This window comes from Canis aureus, chromosome 21 (genome assembly GCF_053574225.1).
Source record: "Canis aureus isolate CA01 chromosome 21, VMU_Caureus_v.1.0, whole genome shotgun sequence".
NCBI classification, from domain to species: Eukaryota; Metazoa; Chordata; class Mammalia; order Carnivora; family Canidae; genus Canis; species Canis aureus.
The window spans coordinates 1,088,448-1,114,969 of NC_135631.1; the positions used below are offsets into that span (position 1 = coordinate 1,088,448).

At 57.4% G+C, this 26,522-nt stretch overlaps 1 protein-coding gene across 6 annotated transcripts in view; it reads left to right on the forward strand.

Moving 5' to 3' along the window:
- Positions 1-26,522, forward strand: part of DAGLA (diacylglycerol lipase alpha) — a 61,992-nt gene that overhangs the window by 19,357 nt on the left and 16,113 nt on the right. For 2 of the 6 annotated variants that reach the window (XM_077861888.1, XM_077861893.1), the window contains exons 2-7: positions 17,759-17,897; positions 18,297-18,508; positions 19,853-19,954; positions 20,403-20,541; positions 23,708-23,795; positions 26,031-26,165. In XM_077861888.1, the coding sequence (XP_077718014.1) occupies positions 17,803-17,897; positions 18,297-18,508; positions 19,853-19,954; positions 20,403-20,541; positions 23,708-23,795; positions 26,031-26,165 (771 nt within the window). In that variant the 5' untranslated portion in view covers positions 17,759-17,802. Of the gene's footprint in view, positions 1-12,348; positions 12,477-16,326; positions 16,621-16,708; positions 17,411-17,758; positions 17,898-18,296; positions 18,509-19,455; positions 19,485-19,852; positions 19,955-20,402; positions 20,542-23,707; positions 23,796-26,030; positions 26,166-26,522 lie in introns of those variants that run through there. The other 4 variants (XM_077861891.1, XM_077861890.1, XM_077861892.1 and 1 more) reach the window with 4 other exon arrangements.

Genomic DNA, 26,522 nt, shown 5'->3' on the forward strand with positions numbered 1-26,522 from the left:
CTTTGCAGTGCTGGGTCTGGCATGCCTGGCGTGCCAGGGCGGCAGTGGCAGTGGCAGCTGGACAGTCGGCAAGCAGCAGAAGAGGTCCCCAGAGCCCTTATGTTGGGCCCTGGTGTGGGAGTGTGGGGGTGAGAGGCGGCATCAGTGGGACTTCTGTGTGACTGGGGCAGGAACACAGGATCCAAGCCAGGAGTGTCTCGCATAGGCACATTTGCCTCCTTCCTTCCTGGTGCTGCTGCTGTCTGCAGCCGCCACCCTTCCTCCCAGTGAGGAGAGCTTGCCTAGACTCAGCCAATCCCCACCCCACCCTGCCCTTCACCCCTTTTCCGATGAATCAGCCCCAGGAACTTGATGACTTCTTCTTGGGCCCTGGGCCTGCCTCTTGCCTGCCCTCCTGACAGCAGGCTTCCAGCCTCCTCTCCCTGGTCTGACAGCTGTCTGCTACATGGGCAGTCACTGACCAGGAATATGCTGGTGCCTCTTTCAGGCCATGGGCCTGGTCCTCAAAACCAACAGGAATGGATTAGGAAGACAGAGGCAGGGTGCATCTGGCAGCCCAGGGAAGAGGGAGCCCTCTCTCCACTGCAGCCGGGACCCCAGGGAGAGGCCTATATTAGCTGAGCAGAAAGTCTGTATCTCCTTCCTTGCAGTCCTGCCTATGGCCAGCCTAGAGAGTGGCTCTGGTCCCCTGAGGGTGAGGGACTTTAGCATGCCTTGGGGTGTCCACCTTGCTTTGCACTGGGGCCTTCAGCAAACCTACTGGCCTCGCCCGTGGTCTCTCTACTACTTGGTACCTAGCAGACAAGCTGTGGGGACAAGTAGGCTGTCACCAAGAGGCCATGTTGTGCCCTCCATGGGCAAAGAGCTCTGTAAACAGATGGCAGCCCAGAGAGTGTCCTCACTCAGGCTTGGGGACACCCTTCTCAGGTGGGCACAGCTTGCAGGACGTTGCCTGGCCGCTCCCATCCTGGCCCTTGGTGAGCTGGCCCAGTGTGTCTGGCTCTTGGCCATGGGGGGCTCAGGTCCCTCTGCCTCTTAGCCGGGGAGGTGGACAGATGCAGAGGAAGGGCATTGTTGGTCTCCTGTAACTGAAGTCTCTGTGGCCACCTGGCACCGCACAGCCTTCCCTCCTGCTGCTGATCAGGGATGGGCGCCCACCCCAGGACAGTCCAGTCCTCAGGACTTGTACCCCACATGCCACTCCTGCAGCAGCAGTAACGTGTATTGTGTGTGGCACCCAGCTGTCACCCCTCACCCCGATGCTATGGGTCTGGAACCTGGCGACCCCCACCCCCCCTCCCTGTTTGCAGGGAAAGAAGCTCCTGTCTATGTCCTACTTTTACTCACAAAACTCAGAAACTAGGGTCCAAAGGACTGTGGCTGTCCCACATGTATTAGTGGCTGGGCCCAGGACCAAGCCTGGATTCTCTGACACCAGGCCCCACATGTCTCCCACTCTGTGCCCTGCAGTAAATCGAAGTGCTAATAAACGAGCACATTGATACATAATTAATCCCACCTTGGATCCCTCTGTTCTTTTCTCTCTGGGGAGCTCTGAGTGCTTCCCAGACGTGATCTCATGCATCCTCCAGAGGCCCAGAAGAGGTGAAAGGAGGTTCTGTGTAAAGGGGGATGGAAGAGCCAGCACAGGAGGCCTCAGGTCAAGAAACCAGCCCCCTCACCGTCCTGGCTGCCCCTGCCACACACCACGGCCTCTCCTGCCTCTGGGCCCTCTGGGGCTGTGCCTGCATGAGCCAGGAGGAGAGAACCTAGCATAAGGCCCATGGGGGCAAGGATGTAGCAGCCCGGTGCTCTGTCTTCAGGGGAAGTCATCCCATTGCCAAGGCTTTTTATAGAATTTTATTTCCATGAAGCCCCTGTTCCTTCCTGTTTGTTCTCACGCTCCTAAGAAGTTGGCAGAGAGCAGATGAGGGTCATGGGGAGGGAGACAGAATGAGGACCTGTAGGACAAGTCCTTTAAGCCATCTGCTCCTCCAGTGGCCCTGGAGGCAGCCCTATTCATGTCTGCATTGTATGAGGAGGAGCCCAAGCTCAGAGATGATCTGTGGTCACTAGGTCACGGGCAAGCCAGTGACTGGTTAGGTTTTGAACTTGGTTCCGGCTTACCTCATAGGCTGGTGCTCTTAAACCACTGGGCTCTCATGTGGCTCAGGCCTGTCTACCTCCCCGGGCTGCCATGAGGTGCTACTGTCAGTACTTTCTGACACTTCCGAGGGATCATGTTCCTTTTTTTTTTTTAATTTTTTTTTTTAATTTTTATTTATTTATGATAGTCACAGAGAGAGAGAGAGAGAGGCAGAGACACAGGCAGAGGGAGAAGCAGGCTCCATGCACCGGGAGCCTGACATGGGATTCGATCCCGGGTCTCCAGGATCGCGCCCTGGGCCAAAGGCAGGCACTAAACCACTGCGCCACCCAGGGATCGGGATCATGTTCCTAAGCCAGATGGAAGAGCCTCAGAAGTTGAGCATTCAGGGGAATAGCCAAGCGAGTCCTGGGGAAACTAGAAGTGATCTGGTCACTCACCTTGTTTTCAGATGACGATGCTGAGGCTCTAGGAGGGAAAGCCATATCCTCCTTCCAGTCTCGCTGACAACCAGGCAGGCTAGATCTGGGCTGTGGGCGATGAGGGTTAGGGTTAGGGTTAGGCCCCCGGGGAGCCCTGGCGCTGGGAGAGGGCTTGGGTGACCTTCTTCAGCGCCATCCTGCAGGGGTGCTCCCTTCCTCCCCAACACACCACGCTTTGCAGAGAGTAGCGCCACCGGTCACCCTCCTGCAGGTGTGCAGGGAGGATGGGGCTCTGAGGTGAAGAGGAGCCCCTCAGGCAACAGGACCTCCCTGATAAACGGGCCATGACCTTGCTCTGATGTTGTCTATGTCACTCAGGCAAATCACCCAGCACCCCTTTCCTGCCAGTTTTCTTTTTTTAAGATTTTATTTATTCATGAGAGACCCAGAGAGAGGCAGAGATATAGGAAGAGGGAGAAGCAGGCGCCCTGTAAGGAGCCTACTGTGGGACTCGATCCCAGATCCCAGGGTCATGACCTGAGCCAAAGGCAGATGTTCAGCTGCTGAACCACCCAGGCATCCCCCTGCCGCGGTTTTCTGCATCAGTGAAATGAAGATGCCACATTTCCTCCCTGCCTCCCCCATGGCGTGGTGGTCGGGCACCAGGGAGGCCCCCTGCACTTGTTGCTGGGAGGGTGGTTCAGGATAGAGCCTGGATCCAGCAGGTGGGGCCAGTGGATGGTGTGGAGTGGGCCACGGGGCTGGAAGGCAGAAGCCCTGGGTTCTGGGCTGGAGTCTACATGGGCTCCCTCCGCCTGTGCTCAACACAGCTCCTCCTGGGGTAGCAGGGACTCCGTGGGTTCCCGCCTCCTGCAGGGCCCCTGCCTCAGGAGCAGCATCCTGGCAAGGGGAAGACAGTAAGCAGGCTGACAGTAAACCCGAGAGTGCTAGATACCGGTGAATGCCCAGAGGAGAATGCAGGAGGGACAGTGAGGTGATGGAGAGGAACAAGGATGAGCACACCTGAGACTGGGCAGGCAGGTCAGAGGAGCGAGGTTTGAGCTGGGGACTGAGTGGCAGGACAGAGCCAGTCATGCAGAGATTATTGGGGGTGGGGGGGCACGTCCAGGCAAGGGGAAGCTGGAGGGCCTGGGCACAATTGGCCGTGTGAGGGACAGAGAGAAGGCCCGAGCACTGGGGAGTGATCAGTGAGGGCGGCCTAGGAGGAGGTGATGGCAGGAAGGCCGGTGGAAGAAGGGGAGCATTTTCTAAGTGAAGAGACGAGATGGTTGGGGGTGAGTTGACCAGCAGACAAACGTCTCTGTTTGTCTCCTCCTTTGTGGGGTTGGCATCAGCTCTGAGATGTTGCCCACCCAGGGGCCACCTCCTGCCCTGTGCCCCTGGGTCGGCCAAGCTGGGGGCTTGGGGCCTGAGCCTGTCACAGGATTATCATGGAGAAACGGGTGCTCTCAAAGCATGCTCGCGGCTGGAAGAACGAACAACTGCCCCACATTCTAATAGAGACCATCAGGCCACTCGGGGAGGCTTCAAGGGTGACGAGAAAGTAGGAAACCAGGTAGAATCTTGGCCTCACAGTGGGACCAAGGAAGTGGGAGAGGGGGCCCAGGGTCAGATGGTTTTGGAGCCTTCTCCCCTGAGCTTGAGGCCACAGGTGGGTGATCTTGGGGCCGAGTGCGCAGCCTTGGGCACTGCATCTCCTTTACAGGCTGGCCAGGCCTTTGTTCTCCAGGGACCTGGTATTCTCAGCACCGGCCATAAAATGGTAGAACGCTGGTGCTGGGAGGCTCGGGGCTGGAAGCCATAGCTGTCTCCCTCAGTGCTGGCGCTTTCCCGTTCCTGGCCAGTGTTCGTGGGCTCCCAGGCTGTGAGGACGTTCTAGTCAGACAGGCTCAGTCTAACACTGGCAGGGAGGGGGCACCCAGGAGGCCCCAGAGCCCACGATTCTAGGTCACCTCTGCAACATCCAGAGGTAAGAGTGGTATTTATAGCAATCAGCGGCCACCAAGGGTGGGGAAGTCAGCAGGAGCTGTGACGCAGGCCACCCCCCATTCAGGTCCCCTAGCTCTCCCTGATTCCCTCACTACCACCCCCTACTCCAGAGCCTTTCTGGGACGAGTGGTGAAGGGCTGGGCCTGCCAAGAGAGCAGGCATTGCCACACTGCCATCCTCAAGCCCTGGAGGAGATGAGGTGCCACTTTCTGCCTGGCAGGAGCCTTGGCTTCTGCCAGTCTGGCCAGGACCTTGTCTGTCCCCATGGCCCTAGGTGGGCATCCTGTTAGCACGCGGTGCCTGGCCCTGCTGGTGTCTCTCCATGCTGTCAGCTCTGTGTTGAAAGGTCCATCCCTGGAGTCCCCACGATCTTTGCCAACCTTCCTGGGGCCAGTAGGGGTCAGTGAAAAGCCTGCCTCATTTCTACTGGTAGCAGGCAGTTAACGGGGCCGTGGACAGCTGCCCACACACCCCCCCCCCCCCCCCGCTCCAATGACTGAGAAGAGGCCCTACCAGATGCCTGTTACCTCCCTGCTGTGTCTGTGTGAAGTGAGCCAGGAGGGCGGCAGTCCCAGCTCCACCTCCCACCACACTCAGGGAGCAGGCAGGGAAGCAGGGGCCACAAAAGTGACAGCGTGACAAGGTTAGGGCCCTAGGCCCTCAGAGTGAGTCTTCTGGGAAAGAAAGTGATGCCAGACTCTGGAGTCTGAGGTCAAGCCTGCCAAGCCCCTGCTCTCTTAGAGCCTTTACCTACCCAGATACAAAGTGGGCCCTTTGGTCCTGCCCAGGTCTGAGCAGAGAAGGTAACTGATGTGGCTACCCCCACAATGGGGGCTTGGGCTCCTCTCCCAGGCTTACCCCACTTCCAGACTGTTGCTCAGAGCCCCCAGGCCAGAAGAGAGGCTGGGGAAGGCTCAGATTTCTCTCTGGGAGCACCCACACAATGGAGAAGGTGAAGCAGATGCACCAGGAGCCTGCAGGAATGCAGGCCTTGGTTCCACTGGCCCATCAGAGGCTGATCAAGCAGGCCAAACGCTTATGGCCAATTGGGGACAGGACCTGAGTCTCACTAGGGAGGGGCCCCTGAAGTGAGCGGCCCATCTGGAGAGGAGGAAACCCCTGGGCTTGCTCAATTCTGAGATGAGAGCCAAGTCAGGAGCAGGAAATGAGTCTGTCCAATGGACAGGGACAGAAGGGGCAGTGGTTGGTGGAGAGCTTATAGCCAATAGTTGACAGTTTTAATCTTATTTAAAGGGCATCTCAGAGCCAAAATATGCTTTTGAGGAGGGGGGTGATTTAATTAAAACTCTAAACTGTATGTATGTGTAGCTAATGCTACCGAGCATCTCCCTGCTCTCAGCACTTTACAGCTTTGAACTCACTTTGTCCTCACAGCAGCCCCATGAGGGAGGTGCTGTCATCACCATCCCGGTTTACAAATGAGGAAGTGGCTGGTTCTGTAGTTGATTTGCCCTGGGAAGTTGTTCCTGCACTGTGCTCCGAAGGTTGTGGCTCAGTGGGACATCTGAGTGAGGAGAGGCATCAGGGCGAAAGCAGGTCTAGCCCTGCCCTCCATCCAGTGGCAGAGGACCTTCTGACCCCTGCCCCTCCTTGGAGGCCTGGGGTAACTGGTGCTTGGGCTCAGCTTTGTCGCGCCTGGGGGCGGTGGGGGGTGGAACGGTTGCAGGGGAGGGCTGTCTGAAGGACAGCAGAGTCAGCCACAGGCCTCAGCCAGAGCTGCCTCACAGCAGGGTTTTCTGTGACCCCTTTTGCCCTCAGGGCTCAGGCCAGGGGACTAGTTCGGGCTCCTGCCTGGGGCCCTGAGGTGCTCTCCTTCGCTGTTATACACCAAAGCCAAGTAGAATTCTACAAGTCAAGGCTAGTGGACCTGAGAGGTCATCCTGTCCAGAGCCTCTCAAATGTTTTTTAACACTGAGACTGTTTTCGTTTTAATAAAATATTACAAGGAACCCCAATATGTAAAACAGCTAACATCAATTCTGATTTAGCAGGCAAGCCCCATGAAGCCCCAGCCCTGTCTGCTATGGCTGCTTCCCCTGATCTGGGGGTCCCCGAGGGTTTCCAGAACCCCACTTGGGAGAGTCCTTGGACACAGGAGAGGAGGGCCACGTAGGCGCAGGGCCTGGGCCCAGGCCTAGGCCTAGGTACAGTTCAAAGCCCCACATGCTACCTCCATCCACGTTTGGTGGGGGCAGAGGTTGTTGGCTTCTTGCTGTTACATATGGGAACTCTGCACATCTCCCCTGGGAAAGAGCTAGTGTTACGTTGTCACTCGATGCCTGCCTGCTTCCTTGATGCCCAGGGAATGGTAGAAGTGAAAGCTGATAGCCCAAGCAGCTGCCCTGTGCCCTAGATGACCATGCCACCCACGGAGGCGGCCCCTTCATGGATCCGTGGCCCATGCAGACTCTGGGAGGCATTTTCCCCAGTGCAGGCCAGACGCCGAGACCCAGTCTGCAGCCTGAGAAGGTGCAACAGGATCATGCCAGCGTAGGGTATGCTGGGCGTGGGGCGAGGTGTCAGGCTGGGTGTGCCCCCTTAACATTCTCGTTAACAGCCTCACCAGGGACCTCTAATGAAGTGGAAAGTGCTAATTCCTCTCAGAGGTGTTGTCAATGCACCTGGGACAGGGATTCTCCTCTCCGGGAAGCTCTGAGAAGCTAGACCAGGGCATTGCAGCCTGGTAGAGGGGGCCATGGGGGACGTGGGTGTCTTGGCTTTCACACAGGCCCCTGCAGGAGGCTGGACAAAGAGGAGCAGGAGGTACAGTGAATAGGATGCTGGACTGGACGGATGGGCTTGGGGCATCCTGAGTTTGAGCAGTGGGACATCCTGAAACTCAGACACAGATGCAGGGAATTCCAGCAAGAGCACAAGCGTGGCCTTGGGTGGAGCTCTGTGCTACAGGCTAACCCATGGGATGGTGATTTCCACCTCATTGGCGCATTATGGATTAAAGGAGGCTGCCAGTGAAGCCTCAGCACAAGTAGGTGGGGCTCCCAGGAGAGGTCAGGCAGGGCATCACGTAGGTGGGCAGGGCATCATGCAGGTGGGCAAGGGTGAGGGTAGGTGTGGGTTGGCCTGGTGGCCAGGGATAGAGAGCTGGGCCTTCCTGTTTAGGAGGGTTGTCTTAGGTCACAGAGAGGTTAGCACCCCTGCCACACCCCAGTGAGGGCAGGGGCTTGGTGCAGTGAGGGAAAGTGTCTTCTGAGCACTCAGAAGACATGATTAATAAAGAACAACAGTGGCAACTAGTACTTTTTATGAGCTGAGTGCATTGTATGTATTACTGCTTTTACTCCTGGTGACTCCCTTTGAAGCAGGTACCCTCACTATCCCATTTTGCAGATGAGGACTCTGAGGCTCAGAGAGGTGAAGGTCACAGACAACTAGAAGGGATGGAATCGGGATTCACTCCAGGGCTCGAGGGGAGGCAGTGGTGGTGGGCTCACTGGTTGGCTACTCCCTCCAGGTCCTTGCGTATGAGGGAGGAAAGGTTCCAGAGGAGAGCTGGGGAAAGGCTCATTAGAGCACGTGGAAGGACCATGGGCACTGTAGGGAAGGGACTCCCCTGAATGGAAACAACCCCCCCACCACCACCACCACCAGACAGGCAGGAGGACCTGGCCTGGGGCTTGGATGCAGCCACCCCAGGGTACCTTTACCCCAGGTGTAAGAATGGATGTGGGGCAAGGGCCCTTTCCTAATTTCAGGAAAATAAACAGCCTGAGAAGGAATTCAGAAACAGAACCTGGGGAACCCCTTTCTACTGTTGGAAACAGGGCCTTTGGGCCCAGGACTGAGTGGGTCCTAGTGTGAACCTTCCAATGGAGGAGCAGGGGAGGGCTGTAGAGTGGGAGGAGGCCCCAAGCCCTCCCTCCTCACTCCCCAGCAGGCAGTTGCCCTCCCAGAGCAACTAGCAGGAGACCAAAGGCCCCAATTGATTCCCAGGGAGCTGGCTGGTGTCAGTGACAGGCCAGGCTGGTGGCAGATGGCAAATCCTGTTTGTTGTAGAAGAGTGGAAAATAATTAGCATCAGCGTGAGAAGCTGGAGCCTCTGTGATAAATGGAGCCCTGATGAAGGCTTCTCAAGAGGCCTGTGAGCGCAGCCTGGGGCTTCACAGCCTGCCTCTGCTGCCTACTAAGTGACCTTGGGCTACTTACTTAACTTCTCTGGGCCTGAGTTCCCTCAACCTTATAATGGAGTAAGACTAGCGCTTACTCACCGGGTTAAGGTTAAATTAAAGGAGGGGATATTTGTGAACTCCTTGCTAAGGTACCTGGCATGTAATAAGTGCTATTTAACAATTTTTAAGAAAGTAAACAGGTGTTGGAGCGTCTGGGTGACTCAGTCGGTTAAGTGTCAGACTCTCGGTTTCAGCTCAGGTCATGATCTCAGGATCGTGAGATCAAGCCCCACGTCAGGCTCCATGCTCAGCAGGGAGTCGGCTTCAGGTTCTCTCTCTCAGTCTCTCTCTCTGCCCCTTCCTCTGCTCATGTACGTGCACACTTTCTCTCTCTCAAATAAATCAATCTTTTTTTCAAATAAATAGATCTTTTAAAAAAACCCAACTGGGTGTTAAGATCACTGTTGGGGTGATGAATGGCTAGCAGTCGGGACCTCTGGCAGTTGGGCTCCTCCTTTTCATTCTCTGAACTCTGGGCCAAGGGCCCTGTCCAGCAAGCACACTGGTGTGGGAAGATGGTTCAACCTCTTGGAGCCTCAGTCTCCACTGAGAACAGTCATCCCCACTCCCAGGGCCATAGGGAGGGGTGGAGGAGGTGCCTCCCCTTCACTGCTGTCCCAGCCTGGAGGGAGGGGGAGGGAGGAGATGGGTTTGTTAGTCTAGGGCTCTGGGTGCAACAGGGACAAGTGGCAGTGGTGTCCATCCCACTCCCTGCCACCCCAGGCTGGCGGTGTCAGTCCCCAGGCCTGAGCATGTAAGGGCCCGTCTCGTGCTGAATCTGGCCCCAGCCCTGGGCAGGCTCGGCTCTGCCTTCTGCTTGGGCACAGCTGAGGCATGAAAAGCAACAGCTCAGTTTGGGGCCCTAACTTGGGTAGCACACACCTGGGCACAGGCTGGTGGCACACGCAGCCCCCAGCCCCCATGTGCTTTCACTCTTTCCTCCCTGAGCCTTCCAGAGCCCAGCCTCTGTGTGGGGCCGCAGACCTGAGAGGGATGAAGGGGCATTCGAGGTGGCAGGAACAGGTGGGTCTTCGTGTCTATGTGTAGGAATGAGGACTCTGGTGGAAGGAGGCACAGACTTTTTTCTTTTTCCTTCTTTTCCCTTTCAAGTAACTCAAGGAGACTGCTCCTGATCCCAGCTCCTTGTCGCGGGATCTTTGGGCAGACATGGCACCTCCCTGAGCCGTGGTTTCTTCATCTGTAAGGCTGGCGTAACAGCCTGATGAGGCTGGACTGAGACCACACTTACAGCCTTAACTCTGTGATCTCTCCTGGCTGCACAGCCTGCCCACCTCCAGACAGGACAAGGGACTTGCCCGGGCTTAGCGTTCCCCATTTGCACAGTAGGCCAGTAGCCACCCTCTCCCACGTGGTGGTGTGACCAGGAGTCTGCAGCCAGGCGGAGTCCCAGAGCCTTCTTTCTGGCTTCCAGGGCCCCCACCTACTCACTCTCTGACGGGGTTTGAAGCCAGCTTCTGGGTTCAGAAGCGGGCATTTAGTTGAGGCCTGCTCCTCAGAAGCAGCGTGTGGTGGCAAAGACACTGGCTCCGGAACTAGGCCATGTGACACTGGGCAGGTCACATCTCCTCATCTGTAAAATACAGGTAATAGCAGTACCGACCTCCTAGAGCTGTTCTGAGGACTCAGTTAGGTTTACAAAGGGCTTAGACCAGGCCCACGATGTGGTAGGCAACTGACAAATGGCAGAGGAAGGGAAATGACTGGGACCCTTCCTTACAGGTGAGCTATCTCCTCCCCATCATCCTGACACCCTGGAACCGCCCTGCAGTTTCAGGAAATCAGAACCAGGTTACTATGTGTTGATCCCCTCCCTCTACAGGTGCTCTCGTGGAAGCCACACGAGTGAGCAGGAGGTTAACTAGCTCCCTAACTAGCCATGAAGCTAGGCCATGAACCCCATGGAGGGGTGGGGACCCTGATAAAGAGGGCAGAGTGATCTGCCCACATGGTTAGGCAAGAGGGTGTCCCAGTGGTGAGCCCATCCCAGCTAGGATGGAGCCTCTGGCCACCACTCACCCTTCGGGCCTCCCTGGGGCCCAGCCACCCTATAGTCACCCCCCCAGGTCAGAAGCCTTTCCCCACCCAGACTAGACCAGCTCAGGCCTCCAACACAGACACAATCAGAATCAGACCAAGAGAGCCAAGCAGGTAGCAGGGGTCTGTCCCTCTCACCTTGTTTGGAGTACCTTCCCATTGCACAGCCCTTTCTTTCTTTTTTTTTTTTTTTTTCCTTAACATTTTTTTTAAAGGTTTTATTTATTTATTCATGAGAGACATAGGCAGACAGAGAAGCAGGCTGCCTGCAGGGAGCCCAGTGCAGGACTCGATCCCAGGACCCCAGAATCAGACCTGAGCTGAAGGCAGATGTTCAACCACTGAGCCACCCAGGTGTCCCTGCACAGCCCTTTCAAGTGGGGAATCCCATTCATTGTGGGTAGGGGGGAGTCCCCGGCCCTCCCCTCTGAGGACTAATGATCAAAGTACCCTGCAGAGCTAAAAGAGACCTTACAGACTACCCAGTTTCCTTTTTCTCTTTGGCCGCCAGGAAGCACAGAGTCTAATAATAGTTCCTGTGAGAGCCTTTATGTCTCCTTACATGTGTGCAACAGATTCCCCTCACTTTCTGTTTTAATTTCCTTAGTTTTTGTTGCTGAACTTTGTTCTTTTTTTTTTTTTTTAATTTTTTTTATTTATTTATTTATGATAGTCACACAGAGAGAGAGAGAGAGAGAGGCAGAGACATAGGCAGAGGGAGAAGCAGGCTCCATGCACTGGGAGCCCGACGTGGGATTCGATCCCAGGTCTCCAGGATCACGCCCTGGGCCAAAGGCAGGCGCCAAACCGCTGCGCCACCCAGGGATCCCCTGAACTTTGTTCTTAAATTTATTCTCCACCTCTATTGTTTCTGGTTCCCGTAAGGCACATGGAGCCATTTGTTGTGAAATCGAGTAAATACTAATCTGAGTACAAAAACACGAACCTCTTGTCAGTAGGCCAGGCTCCTCATTCTCCAGAAGAAGAAACCAAGGTCTGGAGGGGCAGTGACACTCTGGCCTGGGGACACTGCTCTTGGTCCAGGACTGGCTAGACCTGGCTCCATTTCCAGCCTTAGCAGGGAGGGTGGGCTCAGGTCTGAGGTCTCCTGTCTTTCGCCAGCCGAACTGCAGAGTAATGAGGACCCTGCCCTGGGAGGTGGAGAGCCAGCCATGGATGACTCTGTTGGAAACTGTACAAGTAGTTGATACCTTCTTGTGGGTGGACCTCATGTGGACTGGCCAGCTTTCCCGTCTATGCGTCAGGAGTGTGAAAGATCTCTTGTAAGGAGTTCGAGTGGGGTGCACATGAGGAAGCAGGGCAGGGGCCAGCCCCAGGACTCTGGGACAGTGTGTCCAGCACCAGGGTGGTGACACCGCAGAGCTGGATGCATGGGGAAGCCCGGAGTCCCTGGCACCTTTCTGGACCCATTTCCTCGCCCACGAAAGAGGGTGATGGTACTGTTTCTGAGCCCCTTCTCGCCACCGTTGCACAGTAGGTGTGAGTCTTGGGTGGCAGCAGGTATGGCCTGTGTCTCCTGCTGCAGAGCTCCTGTTCCTCGGAAGGAGTCGGGTGATGCCTGAGCCTCAGTACCTCCTTCGGGAGCAGTGCTGTTGGAGGGGCACTGGCTGGCCACCACAGTGTGGGCTCATCTGACCCCGTGACAGTTCTGAGGTAGGTACTGTTCTTAGCCCATCTGAGAAAGGAGGAACTGAGGCATGGAGAGGTAAGTAACCTGTCCAAGGGCACACGGCCAGTACGTGCATAGCCAGCTCTTAGGCACGGTCTGTTTTTATAACCTGTGCACCAAGTGCAGCTGTCACCCTGCATCCCCTCCCACCTGTGAGGGTGGAAGGTAACTAGTCTAGAACTTGGGGGCACAGGAGGTGCTCACCTGATGGCAGGACCTGTGGCCTGGACCTGCCGGTTATCCCTCTGTTCCAGCTCAACTCCAGCCCATCCTGTATGCCTGGGGCCACCTCAGGCCAAGTGGGAGGTCCCGTGGGCTGACCTGGAAGCTGGAGATGGCCCGCCACAGCCCTCCCGCAGCATGTCGTCCTGTCTCCTGAGGGTGCTGGGCTCAGCCTGGCTCCAGTGACCTGGCCCCACTCCCATCTCCCTGCAGCCCTGGGTCTTCCAGAGAATAGACACAACAGCCACGCCCTCCTCCTCCTCCCTCACCTGGGGGCTCTTGGCACCTTGCTGGTTAGCACCCACCGTGGAGGGGCTCTTCTCCCTAAAACCTGCTCCCAGGGCCAAGCCCAAGGAGACCTTTAACCAGCAATCCCCCAAGGCCCACGGCAAGGGCAGGTGAGCCTATCCAGGCTTATACCTGTTTAGTCCAGCCCCTTCTGCCCAGCTGGAGCCAACCATGGGTGGCAGCTGCACTGGCCCAGACCCCAGCACCCAGTCACAGATCACCCTGCCACAAAGGCCCCAGTGAGCCCCGCAGGAGCTTGGTTATGATGGCCCCATCTGCGGGGCCTGTGCTAGCCCTCAATGACACCATCCCAACCATTTCCTGCTATAGCCCTCAGGGGTGGCCTTATTCTGGGTTTGCAACCAGAGAAACTAAAGCCCTAGGTTGTAAGAGAGCCAGAGGGGGGCAGAAGATGGTTCTCCTTCAGTGGTCAGGGGAGGCACTGGGGTGGGACATTAACCAAAAAGCCAAGGATGTGAGAGCTAAAAGGGAAAGGAGCCACCTCTGGCCCTCTGGCCCTCCTGGCTGAAGGGGAACTTGTTTCGGGGAGATGGAGCTGTGGTTCAGGCCACTGAGGCTGCTCAGGAGGAGAGGGTTTGAGGTGAGATGTGTTCGCACCCTAGGGGCACAAAGTGGGTGGGAAGATGGGCGGCTCTGTAAGATCCAGGCCCTTAGGGGACTCAGCTGAACCAGAGCAGGGACAGGCCTGAGGAACTGGCCAGTTTACCATACGACACTGTGCCCAGGGCTACGCTGGAGTGAGAGGTCTGGAGATCCCATCAGAGAGTAGCCTGTTCTGCCTGGGAAGAGTGGGGTTAGGGGGTGGGTGCTGTCAGGGATGGTTTTCAAAGAGGCCATGACTTTTGGCTCCTCTGGAAAGATGAGTAGGATTTTGCCTGGCAGAGGAACTAGAGTAAGCAAAGCATGGAATCTTCCCATGAGGTGTTTTAGGGAGACAGCAAGTTTTGGGGGCAGTTAGGAAAGGAGGGTGGGGCAGTGTGAGAAGGGGATGGAGTGCCTCCCCAGCCAGAAGGAACTGGCTGGCTGAAGGCGGGTTCTGTGCTTATATCAGACTATGTCCCGGATCCCCAGGGGTTGGACAGTATCTTTCTGGTCCAGGATTCAGAGAGGGGAAGGCACCCTCACAAGATTGCACAGCCTGCCAGCCAGAGACTAAGGCCCTTAACCACTGCCTGAGGGGCTTGGACTTTATCCTGCAGGCATGGGGAGCTGTAGAGGGTTTCTAAAGTAGGGAATAGCATGTGCATTTTTTAAAAATTTTTATTTATTTATGATAGTCACAGAGAGAGAGAGAGAGAGAGGCAGAGACATAGGCAGAGGGAGAAGCAGGCTACATGCACCGGGAGCCCGATGTGGGATTCGATCCCAGGTCTCCAGGATCGCACCCTGGGCCAAAGGCAGGCACCAAACCACTGCGCCACCCAGGGATCCCAGCATGTGCATTATTTAAAAAGAGTTTTGTATCTTTAGAAAGAGGAACTCCCAAAAATGGTTAATACCTAACTTGGGGGTCCTGCATCACCAGCAGGGAAATGGGGCTTTGTGGATGGGGGAAGAAAGGGGCTCCCAAGGGCCACTCGAGTCAGACGATCTACATGAAGAGGGTCTTGGGACCCCAATCAGACCTGCCTGAGCTGGGGGCCTAGCCAGGGGATATAGGGAGCCCCCAGTAGCGCCTCGGTTCTCTGCTGCTGGAGGGGGCACCATTCCCACCCTGGAGGTGCCACTCATCTGGGGTAAGGAAGGAGGGGAGGCTGTATGTCCCACTAATGCAGTTGTTGGAGGGCATCGACCCTGTTCCCCAAGGGAGGAGAGCCAGAGGAGGTGCTTTGTGGCCACCCAGACCAAGAAGTAGCCTCTGCCCTCCCCCCCTCCTGAGACATTTCCTCCAAATGAAATCACATCCCAGCAGGGGAACAGGCCCCCATTGTGAAGGGCTGGGGTCTCAGAGAAAGGGTGCCTTTCAGGCCCTTAAGAATAGCAGCCCTGATGTTGATGAATCCTCATGGAATGGAGTGGCCCGTCTGCTCCCAGCAGCACCGGCCCTGTCACCCCCACCCCACATACCCGTGACCTGTTGTGACCTGTCGTTGACCAGCTGGAGTATTCACTAGCCCAGGCGGGGGAGGGACGGCTGGTCCACCGGGGCTCTCAAGCCCTTCCTCTGCCTCACCCACTCACTGGGCCCATCCCTGACATTATCCAGCACTCCTGGGGCCTCTGCAGACTTCCTCTCCCGTGGTCCTCACCAGAACTTTAGCAGGTGGCGTCAAGCGACATTTTACAGATGAGGAAACTGAGGCGCAGCTAGGAAGTCACAGTGAGTGGGTGGTAGGGTCCAGGTTTGAAGCCAGGCAGCCTGGGCACCCACCCTTGGATTCTGCAGTGTTGCGCTGGCCCTAGGTACAGGCTGGAGGATGAGGGTGTGGTGCCCAGGCCTGTACCAGGGTACCCAGTGGGGTCAGCCCGAAGGAGCCCTGCCACGTGATGTAGGTGGTCACTGGCACTGACCACAGCTGCTGGCCTCAGGCTGGTCACCCCCTGAACCTGGCCAGAGGCCGTCACTGGCCATACTTATCAGGAGTCTTGACACATCTTCGGCTCCCTCTGCAGGGTGGGGAGCCAGGCTCTCCCTACCTTTCCCCCTGAGGGCAGGAAGGGCAGTGCTGTGTGCACATGCGAGGCTGTGTGTCTGAGTTTGCAGGTGTGAGCTGAGTGTTCGCCTGTCTAGACTCCCAGAAGTGAAGGGTGGGGACGAGAGGCGGGTGCTCCTCCAGGCGGTGGGGGAGGGCCTTGGGGGGCACCTGAGAGCAGGATGTTCTGGGCTGCTGGCAGAGGCCCGACCTTCCCCCTCTGGGAGGGCACTCCCCTTCAGTTGCTACCGCAGGGGTGGGGTTGGATTAGTGCTTAGATGGGGATTGGAGCTGCGGCACCTGCTGGGACCCCACCAGCTGACCTCCCAGTAATCTTGTTCATGTGAGGGGGCCCCCTGGCCCAGTATTTTTAAGAGGAGCCACCTGGAGACAGGGAGGGGCTGTAGAGAAGCGGCGGCTGCCACCCCAGCTGTTGGTTGTCCCACCCCAGCCTGGCTACGGACCCACAGTGTCCCTGCCCCTCCCGTCCCAGGCCCGTCAGCCCCTTGTGAGGGACTCACATCCCCTGTTGGAGCCCCAGACCCCCACCCCCGCCCAGCCACCCCACCACGCAGCTCCCTCCCGTGCTCTTGATCCTCTTCCCCACTTCCCAGAATCCGTGCTTTGACTCCTCCTTGGAGAGAGTGGGATGATGTCACTTCCTGAGGGGGGGAGGAGTAGGCACGACCCCGCCAGGCTAGCCCGCCCGCCAGCTTGCAGGGAGCAGCCTGGCAGCCGCTGGCTAAAGTGGCTGCACCAGGGAGACAGAGACAGAGGCGGCCCGGCCTGGACATGCCGGCGGGCCACCCGGCCCCACGGCCCCTCATCCAACCTGAGGGCCCTGCCAACTGGCAGGGGGACACTTGGTCACTTGCTTCCCGAGTGATGCTGGTCTCTGAGGACACTTGCTTTCCCCGGAGCTGCCACCGGGGAGAGGAGGACTTGCCGCCCGCCTCTGAACCAGGTGCCGTGTAAGCCTCTGGGCCTGGGGGCAGGTGCCCACCAGTGGGGTGCCCACCCCCACAGCAGGGGTTCCTCTGCACAGTTCAGCCCAGGTGAACTGGAGCCCCCCACCAATATCTCCTAGACCAGCCTCCCCGGGGGGAGCCTTCTGGTCTGTAGTGCTGCCCTTGTTCCTAGGGCTCTGGGGCATGGGGGCCCTGGACTCCTGAGTGCTCCTTCTGAGCTGGCCTGTGGCTAATTTGAATTCAGCAGCTTCAGAGAGTTTTGAACTGGGCAGCAAAGGCTGAGTGGCTCGAGGTGGGCATGGGAGGTATGTTGCCAGGAGGACGGGACATCCTGCAGGACTCATTCACTGCCCTTCCAGCAGAGGGGCTGGGGGCCCCAGTCACACCCCTGCCGTGGATCCCAGCTGTGTCCCTCCCTACCAAGAGGCATAGCTGTGGTTGGGCATCTGTCTGATGAGTGTGAAATCAAGTCATAGAGCATACTTCCTGGGGTCCAGCCAAGCAAGAAACTGGACCTCATTCAACAGATCTTTACTGAGCACTTGCTATGTGCTGGGCACTCTCCTGCCTCCATACTTGCTAGATCCATGCATGCCCTTACCCTCATCTCCCCCAAGGTCTTCTGCCTTCTACCTGTCTTAATCGGTTTGTGCTGAGGGACTGGCTCATGCTTGGTGTGGGAAGCCCCCACCCTACCCCCAAGGACTACATGCACTGGGCTGGGTCTCCTTAAGAAAAGGCAACAGCGGAGCTGGGGGCTCCCCTGATCCATGTAGGAGGCAGAAGGTGAGCCCAGGTCTTTAATGGAACTGAGCAGTTACTGTTGCAGTAACCCCAGGGAGAGCCGATCCCAAAGGGCTGGTGCCAGTCTTTGGGGGCAAGAGTCCCTCAGGGTTAAGTCCTCAGGGGAAGCCCGTCTCTGGCTGCTAAGGTTCTTTATATTGGCTCTGGGGGGGCAGACGGGGTCGGAGGTGGGTCTTGCCCAGGCATGGATCAGCCTTTCCAATAGCCTGGAAGCACCTGGGCTGTGGGGCCTGAGAGATGCTTGTATACTGGGCACACCTGGCTAGGACCGTGGTGGCCCTGGATGCCACAGCAGCCCAGGCAGCCACAGGGTCCTCTGCTATCTTTCAGGAGGTGAGCACCAGGCCCGCTGAGCCTCTGCAGAGCTGCCAGCCATGCCCGGGATTGTGGTGTTCCGGCGGCGCTGGTCTGTGGGCAGTGATGACCTCGTCCTGCCAGCCATCTTCCTCTTCCTCCTGCATACCACTTGGTGAGTCTTAGGGCTGTCCCACAGGCCTGGAAGAAGGCTTTCTGGCCATTTGTCCTGACCCTGCCATGCTCCTGGCTCCTAGGAGTTGGTGTCTGGAACACACACCGATTAGGGAGATACCTGCGTGGAGCCCAGAGACCCTGCCTGACCACCACTGGACCTGGCGCCATCACTGGACAGGGCTGCCACTGCCCTCTCCCCACAGCTGGCAGCTGAGCTCCCTACTCTCACTCCCCTGTCCCTGGCTGCCAGTGTCCCCAGAGGCACCAGATACCAGGTGGATGGTGGTCCTGAGCCTGAAGCAGTTGAAGCCCTCCCCCTGCCGAGTCCTCCCAGCTGGCCAGGGACTGTGGGAGGTGCCCAGGCTGCCCGGCCCCCCTCATGTGTGCATCTCCCCAGGTTTGTGATCCTGTCTGTGGTGCTCTTCGGCCTGGTCTACAACCCAAATGAGGCCTGCTCCCTGAACCTGGTGGACCACGGCCGCGGCTACCTAGGCATCCTGCTGAGCTGCATGATCGCCGAGATGGCTATCATCTGGCTGAGCATGCGCGGGGGCATCCTCTACACGGAGCCCCGCGAGTCCATGCAGTATGTGCTCTACGTGCGCCTGGGTAAGGGCCACCCACCATGAATGGGGCTGCTCCAGACCACCCCCACCTCCTGCTCCTCTTGGGCTCCATCATTCACTCAGCCAACATTTGTGGGGCATGTGCGATAGGCCAGGCCCTGGGCTGGCACCGGGTCCAGCAGCAAACCAGCAGACGTACTGGGCTTGTGTTCTAGACCAGGGGTGGGCAGACTGTGACCTGAGGGCCACATCAAGCTTTCCATCTATTTTTATAAATAAAGTATTATTGGAACCCAGCCACACTCATTCATTGATGTACTCACTTGTCTCTGGCTGCTCACGCGTGACTGCAGAGAGCTGAGTAGTTGTGCCAGAGCATAGGACCCACAAAGTCTAAAATATTTACTCCGGCCTTTACAGGAAGAATTTGTTGGCCTCTGTGCTTCTCTTCTGCTACTTTGAACTTCTTCCCCAAAGAGCCCCCTTTCTCCGGAAGCCCATCAGGGGGCCAGATCAGCTCCCTGGAGGGCCAGCCCATGTCTACTTTCCGGGCTTGGGTTCCAGCTGCCCCTCCCAGTCTTTCCTAGCAACACTTCTGTCCACTTCTAGGAACTGTGCTAAGCCTTTCCCCCTTATTAACTGAGGGAGGAGCATTATGGGTTCGCCTTTATGGATGAGGAATCTGGGCTCAGGGAGGTTAATTAGCTCCTTCAAGGTTACATGGCTAGTGTGTGTGTGTGTCAGAGCTGAGATTCGAACCCAAGATGTCTGTCTCCAAAGCCTGGACTCTCAGCCACCCCAGGCACTGCCTCTGGAGCTGGGTCCCTAAGGCTGTCCCATGCCCCTACCCCACTGGCCTAAGCAGGGCTTCTCCCTCCTCCTGCCCCAAGGGCTGGAGCCTCCTTCTGGGAAATAGCAGTCTCCATGAGATGAACACTCTCTCAATTCTCTGCAGTCCTGTAACGCAGACGTTGTCACCCCATTTTACAGATGAGGAAGCGGAGGCCCAGGGAGATTAGGTAACTTGCCTAAGATATGTCTGATACCACCAGAGTTCATGAACATAATTCTAAAATCCTGAAAGAACAGAGAAATGCCTCTTTGTCATCTGCTTTTCCAGTCACCCTCTCAGGGAGGCGTTGGGGGCCCTGAGGGCACGTAAGCTAGCAGGACAGAAAGGTGGTGGGGCAGCCACACTCCCTGGGCCCCATCCACCATGAGGCCTGTGCCGGGGGTGGGGGTAGGGGTGGGGGGTCGGGGTCTGAGGCCCCTGCCACAGAGCTGGCTGGAGGCCCTGCGGCAGGAGGGGCCAGGTGGAGGTCCCAGGACCCTTCCCTGGCAGGCCAACCATGGCCGTCCTTCAGCCAGGGCCCTGCTCTCCTCGCAGCCATCCTGGTGATCGAGTTCATCTATGCCATCGTGGGCATCGTCTGGCTCACTCAGTACTACACCTCCTGTAATGACCTCACTGCCAAGAATGTCACCCTCGGTATGTCCCGCCAGCCCAGGGGTAGAAGGGACAGGTCAGTTTAGAGAAGAGGAAGCTCAGGCACCTACAGGGGGGCAGCGTCTGTGAGGATGCTGGGCAGGATGGTGGCTGAGGCTGTGGGCTTCATCCTGTGGTCTGCCATCCTCCCACAGGGGAACGGAGTATGTGGGGGAGGGGGGGCAAGAGCAGACACAGCGGCCCAGGGCAAGAGTGGAGGGCCCCTCAGCTCCTCACCAGAAACCCCCAGAGCTGCCTGCTTATGTGTACCAAGGCTGGGCCTCGGGGGTCATGGCTCAGCATGGGCCAACCAGGTGGCCAGAGGCTGGGGCCAGGGGCTTTGGAGCCCTGTTGGTCCCCAGGAGCTGATGATGATGGGGAGGTTTCCATCTTGAGCCCGGGAGGTCACCCCAGCACCCCTGCCTCTTGCCTCCCACTGCTTCCCCCGCAGGGATGGTTGTCTGCAACTGGGTGGTCATCCTCAGTGTGTGCATTACTGTCCTCTGCGTCTTCGACCCCACGGGCCGCACCTTTGTCAAGCTGAGAGCCACCAAGAGGCGACAACGCAACCTCCGCACCTACAACCTTCGGTCAGTTGGCCTGCTGGCAGGCGGGTGCCCCGTGAGAGAGGTGTGGGCGGGTGGGTGGAGCTGGCCCCGGGCTTCCCACACCACCTAGCGACTTGTGTGGGCCATGGGCATCCGTTACGGTCTTAGCCACTCCCTGCCTCTGTTTCCCAGTCTGGAAAGTGGGAATAGTGGCAGCTCCTGTCTCACACTGCTACCACGAGATTGAAATAAAGTACGTGTTCATTAAATGGTGCCATTGTGACCCCTGGCACCATCTTCAGTGCTCTTAGCCACAGCAGTCATTGTAGCAGGAAGCATGCCTGAACCAAGCCAAGCACCGTGTGTACTAAGTGACAACAGTTCTAGGATGAGGCTGTCAGCATCATCCCCATGATACAGACAGAGCTGGGACATGGAGACATTATGTGACTTGCCTGAGTGACACAGCTGGTATACAATAGGGCTAGGCTTAAGCCCGGGCTGTCTGGCTTTAGGATGCTTGCTCCTAACCACTCGGCTAGGTTGCCTCTAGGATTAAGCAGGCTGGAGAAGATTAATCAAGGAAGGCTTCCTGGACAGGCTAGGTTTTGCCCGGTGTTTTGAAGGAAGGAGAACACTGTGCCATGGTAAAGAAAATGAGACTTACAGGGTCACAGTAATTCTTGTTTAGTGAAAGAAAAAGACTGGGGCGGGGGAGTGCTTCCAGGGGGGGCATGGTGACTCTTGTTAATTGAGTTTCTACTATGACTTAGGTCCCGTCATGAGCCCTTTCCCACCATCAATCCATTGGATCTTTTCGCTGACCCTGGCGCCCTCAAGAGACTCTTCTACTGATGAAGGGTCCAAGCTCCACAGATGTTGGGTGCAGACCTGGCTCTCCCATCTCCAGGGCAGGGCAGTCCAGGGCCCTCAGCCAGGGCCCAGTGGGAACTCTGTTCACCCCACCCTCCTGCGGCTCTGCTTTCAGCTCCCCTCGGGGCCTCCACGTCAGCTTGGCATTGCAGCCAGAGCCATACCCGCTCCTGGGCTGGCCACCTCCCAGCCCAAAATACCAGATCTTGGAGCCAAGGCCCCAGAGCTCATTTTCTCTCCCGGTGGAGCAGGCCATCAGCATTCATCCCATTTTGCTCATTCTGAGCATATGCCCCCACCTGACCTGGTTTCTGGGCTTCTGGGACCCTGGGACAAAAAATCTCCCCTCCCTGACTCTGGGTAATTGCCTTTGGGGCCCAGGGAAGCCAATGCCTTTGCAGTTGGGGGGCTGTCATTTTAATAAGAAAGTTTTCCTGTGGTTTCAGGCCCTGTGAGGCTAAGAGGCCTCAGAGCCCACAGCTCCCACCTGTTGTGTTTTCTTCAGCTCCCCGCAGGGGTTGGGAGGACAGCCTAGTCTGAGGCCTGGTGAGGGTGATCACCTCTCAGGCTGGTCTCAACTGGTCTTCCCTTGGCTCTGAATCCAATAGTTTTTCTAACAAGGACATTTTTAAGCCTGCCTGCCCACCCTTCATCCTCTTCCAGGTTTGGGGACATGCACAAGCCTCATCGTGCCACACCGACAGGTTATTTTATCATCTGGAAGTCAGAAAGCTGCTTAAGTCCTGGCCCCTCTCTCCTTCCAGTGAAATCTGGTAGGGTTTGGGAGATGGGTTCCTCCCAGCTTTACTTCCTGGGAGCCTTGACCATGATCTTTGCAGGGGTGTCTGCCATGCCTTTGCTTTAGTGAGCCCCAGGGAAGAGGGGTGCTGGGTCCACGAGCTTGCTGTCCAGCTTTGGTATCTCTCTGCCTGTGTTCTCTGTAGCCTAACTGATGCATCAGGCCAAACCTGTCACTGGCTCCATCTGCCTCCTGGTGGGTGTAAGGAAGAGGTGGTGCAGGAAAGTGCACAGTCAGCACTTCCATCAGCCAGAGAGGCCTAGCAGGAAATACTCTCCAAAAGTTTAAAAGTCCATTCGATCAGGAAGGGTTAAAGAGTGTGATGCTCTGGGATGCCGGCTTGCCAGCATGTTTTTCCTTCATCAAGCTCTTGGCAGGTGGGATGTTGGTGTATGATGTAAGGCTGCCCGAATCCCTTAGAGCTGGTAGATTGCAGAAGCAGAAATTCCCTTGTACCCTCCTACCGTTTCCTAACCCCTCCTCTAGCCCTAGAAACTCTGTGGCCTTCCCTGTCCTTGGGGCCCACTGCCTTATGGAACCAGGGCTGTGTGAAGCAGCCCTTAGCTGCAGAAAGACGGCAGCAGGCTTGGGAAGGAGGGCCTGGCCTCTCACTCCTGACGGATACTAAGTGCCTTGCAGGCATTCTGGGCCACCCGTGCCTTCCCCTACTGACCACCAAGCATCAGCATCTGAAGGGACTGGAGGGAGGAGAGGGCACATGCCACAAAAGCAAACCAGCCTCTTCTCGTTCAATCTGGAAACTTAAGTATTTAATGTTGGGTTTCTTAAACTTCTGCTCAAAACACATGGGCTTCTGGGCACCCAGCATGGGAAGGGCTTCTGTGGAGAATTGGCCAGCAGCTCTGCCTTTGGGTGCAGACTCTTGGACACCTGACTCCGTGTCAGAGCAGCTAGACACATTGGGGCTGGAGTGCAGGAATGGACAGGCACCAGCCATGCAGGTGAAAGGGGCCCCCAGAGGCGGCCTTGTCCCCTCTGATGTCACAGATCCAAGGAGTTGGAAGATGGCAGAGCCCCCTGTGCCTCTTAAACTTTTCCCGAATACAGAAAGGATTAGGTATCTGAAATCCTTTCAAGGAGAGCATGCCTGTCCAACAGCTCTGCTCCAGCGAACTAGCCGAGAGGTTGGCAGCCAGCCCTGCTGGGGTATCCCAGGGCTTGGGTTAAGCCGTTGGACACCTGCACCACAGGGCAGCCCCTGATTTGGGCTACCACCTCTGAAGCCCCCAGGGAATGCAGGTGTTCAGTCCACCAAAGGTTGGGAGCATGGCTGACCGTGTGCCAGCCTAGGCCAACAGGGGTCCCCTCAGGGAGTGCCATGCTGGCTGACGTGTCACCTGCTCACTGGCCACCCAGCTTTGGCCAGGCCCAGGCCTGTTTTCTCCTAGACCCTCTGCTGGGGCACCATTGGTGTGATCCTGGGAACAGGCTGCCCTGTTCCCATCACATCTAGGGCATGGCTCTTCTGGTCCCGCCCTCTGACCTCACACATACCAACTCTCTCTCCATTTGCAGGCACCGCTTAGAGGAGGGTCAGGCCACCAGCTGGTCACGCCGGCTCAAAGTGTTCCTCTGCTGTACTCGGACGAAGGACTCCCAGTCAGTAAGTCGCATCCCCAGGCTCACATCCTGCTGTCAGCCACTTAGGAGCCCTCACTCCTTGGCAGAGCTGGGGGTGGGGGTGGGCAGGGCTACTAGAAGGGTACTGGGTTTTAAGCAGGAGCAAGTTGACAACCTGTTATCCACTGACCGACTCCCTCCAGCATGTGAAACAGCCAATCCCTTGCTTTGCTTTGGCAGGGGGACGGACAAGTGCCAAGACTTTTCATCCACCCCCTGGGAACCCAGAGCCTAGTTTAGGAGAGCAGATACTAAAAAATCAGGGTGACCCATATGCAAAGCAAAGCAGCGTGTCACCAGCTGCAAATGCCTCTGGAAGATCTGTCACAGCTGTCAGGTGCTGAGCCCCAGACACACACAGCTGGCACTTCATACCTGGTGCTCAGAGGAGGAGCCAGAGGGGCCCGGTCTGTCAGTGCCAGGTTCTCCAAAGGAAGGCAGGCTCAGCCAAGGGTGGCTCCTGGAGGGGAGGTAGGGCCCTTGGGGTCCTTGAGGCAGAGCCACTGGTGCTGGCAGGGCCCTTAGAGACCACCTAGTCCCTACCTTCACCTGCCCCTCGTTTTGCAGATCAGACAGCTAAGCCCAGAGAGGTGGTTGACTTGCTCAGAGTCCCACAGCTAGTTAGTGGCAGAGCCAGGGAGGTCAAGAGACAACTCCTCTAAGCCAAGACAGCAAGTGCCCTCCATGAAGCCATCGGAAGCCTGAGTGGCTCCTTCCCATCAGCAGCCTCTGGTGAGCTCTAGAGTGAGTAATCAGGTGTAAGAAATCCCCCCTCTCCCTGAAGGCTCCCTGGTGGGTGGAGAGGGGGGTCTAGGGGGATACATCCCCCCTCCAGGGCACAAGGCAGAGTTAAGGCTGATGTTAGTAGAGCTTGGAGAAAAGGCAGGACATTGCAGGGAGGGATGGCCCAGGATCTGGGTCCTGTCAAACACTGGCCTGGGGATCAGGTCCAGCCCAGAGCATGTTTTGATCACTCTGTGCTGTGTTGCTTAAAATTTGAATTGAGTGCCAGCATGAAAAATCAGGGCAGGGATCCCTGGGTGGCGCAGCGGTTTGGCGCCTGCCTTTGGCCCAGGGCGCGATCCTGGAGACCCGGGATCGAGTCCCACATCGGGCTCCCTGCATGAAGCCTGCTTCTCCCTCTGCCTGTGTCTCTGCCCCTCTCTCTCTCTCTCTCTGTGACTATCATAAATCAATTAAAAAAAAAAAATCAGGGCATTCATATACAGTTTCATTTTTCTGGATCTGGCAGTGTGGGCCCCTTGCGGGGCAGTCAGCCGGAGCGAGTAGTAGCTAGCTCCATTTGGCCTCATTAGGCCTTTGAGTTTGCAACCCCTGATTTTTCTTCTCTTACAAGTGCCAGGCACTCAAGAGCGAAACCCACCAAGAGAACCACTTGCCATGAGTTTACTCCCATCACAGCCTCCCCTGACAGGTTAGGGAAGAGGCTCCAGACTTGCACTTGGACTCAGGTGGGAAGGATGCTGAGCACATGGACGGGCCTGGCTGCCTCTGCCTATGTGCCTCCTGCATCCTGCCCTGGGCTCAGGCTGGCCCGAGGACCAGGCTTATGGGGAAGCCAGAGGGGCCACTGACCCAGCCTCACAGCCTCCTCCAGTCACATCACGAGGGTCCCTGAGTCTGTAACTATGGGGAGCTGGGGGAGAGGGCCTGACACCCGGAAGCTCAGCCCTCAGGAGGCCTTTCAAGGTCACAGCCAGTGGGAGGTGGGAAGAAACTCAGCGTGGGGAGGCAGCAGCCAGGAGCTCAGTTTCGGCTTCTCTGCTAGAGAGAAAGGCGGAGGAGAAACAAGCCAGGCCGAGCAGGCCTTGATTCCTAGTGGCTTGGGAAAGAACAGGAAATGGCTCACGTTGGCATCTGTGCGTGGTAGGAGGTGATGGTGAGTGCTGTAGGAGCTCTGAGGACAGAAGAGGGCCGGGAGGTGGAGGACGGACAAGGTTGGTGGCTGTCCCAGACAGCTCTGGCCGGGTCTGCGGAGGCCAGGAGCCCAGGCTAGGGCCCTCGGGGTCACGGCTGTGGAAGGCCACGTCGGGTTGGGCCTGGCTTGTGCCGTGCAAGTGCCAGGGGCAAACTGGCACTGGGCCCACGGCAGACCCCCAGCATGGAGGGATTCACGCCCCATCTCTCGCCCTCTTTCCGCTCCCCTGTCCCTGCTTCCCACCCCCCATCCCCCCACCCTCCGCCCCGGACCTCACAGGACGCCTACTCAGAAATCGCCTACCTCTTTGCCGAGTTTTTCCGAGATCTTGACATCGTGCCATCCGACATCATCGCAGGCCTGGTGCTGCTCCGGCAGCGGCAGCGGGCCAAGCGCAATGCCGTGCTGGACGAGGTGAGCGCCCACCCTCCTCCAGGCCTCTCCCCACTGCCCTGCTGCCACTGCTCCTGCTCCTCAGGGTCCCTCAGGTTGCCCCCTGATGTCAGCTCCCCTTCCTCTCCCCCCGGCTCATCCCCTCAGCAACCCCTCCTGGCCTTGGCTTGAGCGACTTCCCTCTGCTGGGCCAGTCACAGGAAGCTTCTAACCACAGGGCCCTCCTGAATGATGCTCAGTGCTTCGCCCTTCTGCACCTGCCTCCACCCCGACCCCAACACCCCAATCCTAGCTGAGGTCTCCTGGCATGCCCTACAAACCATGTGACCTTCAGCCTGGTCAGAAATGCCCCAGAAGCAGGGGAAGGGCGGGGGGGGA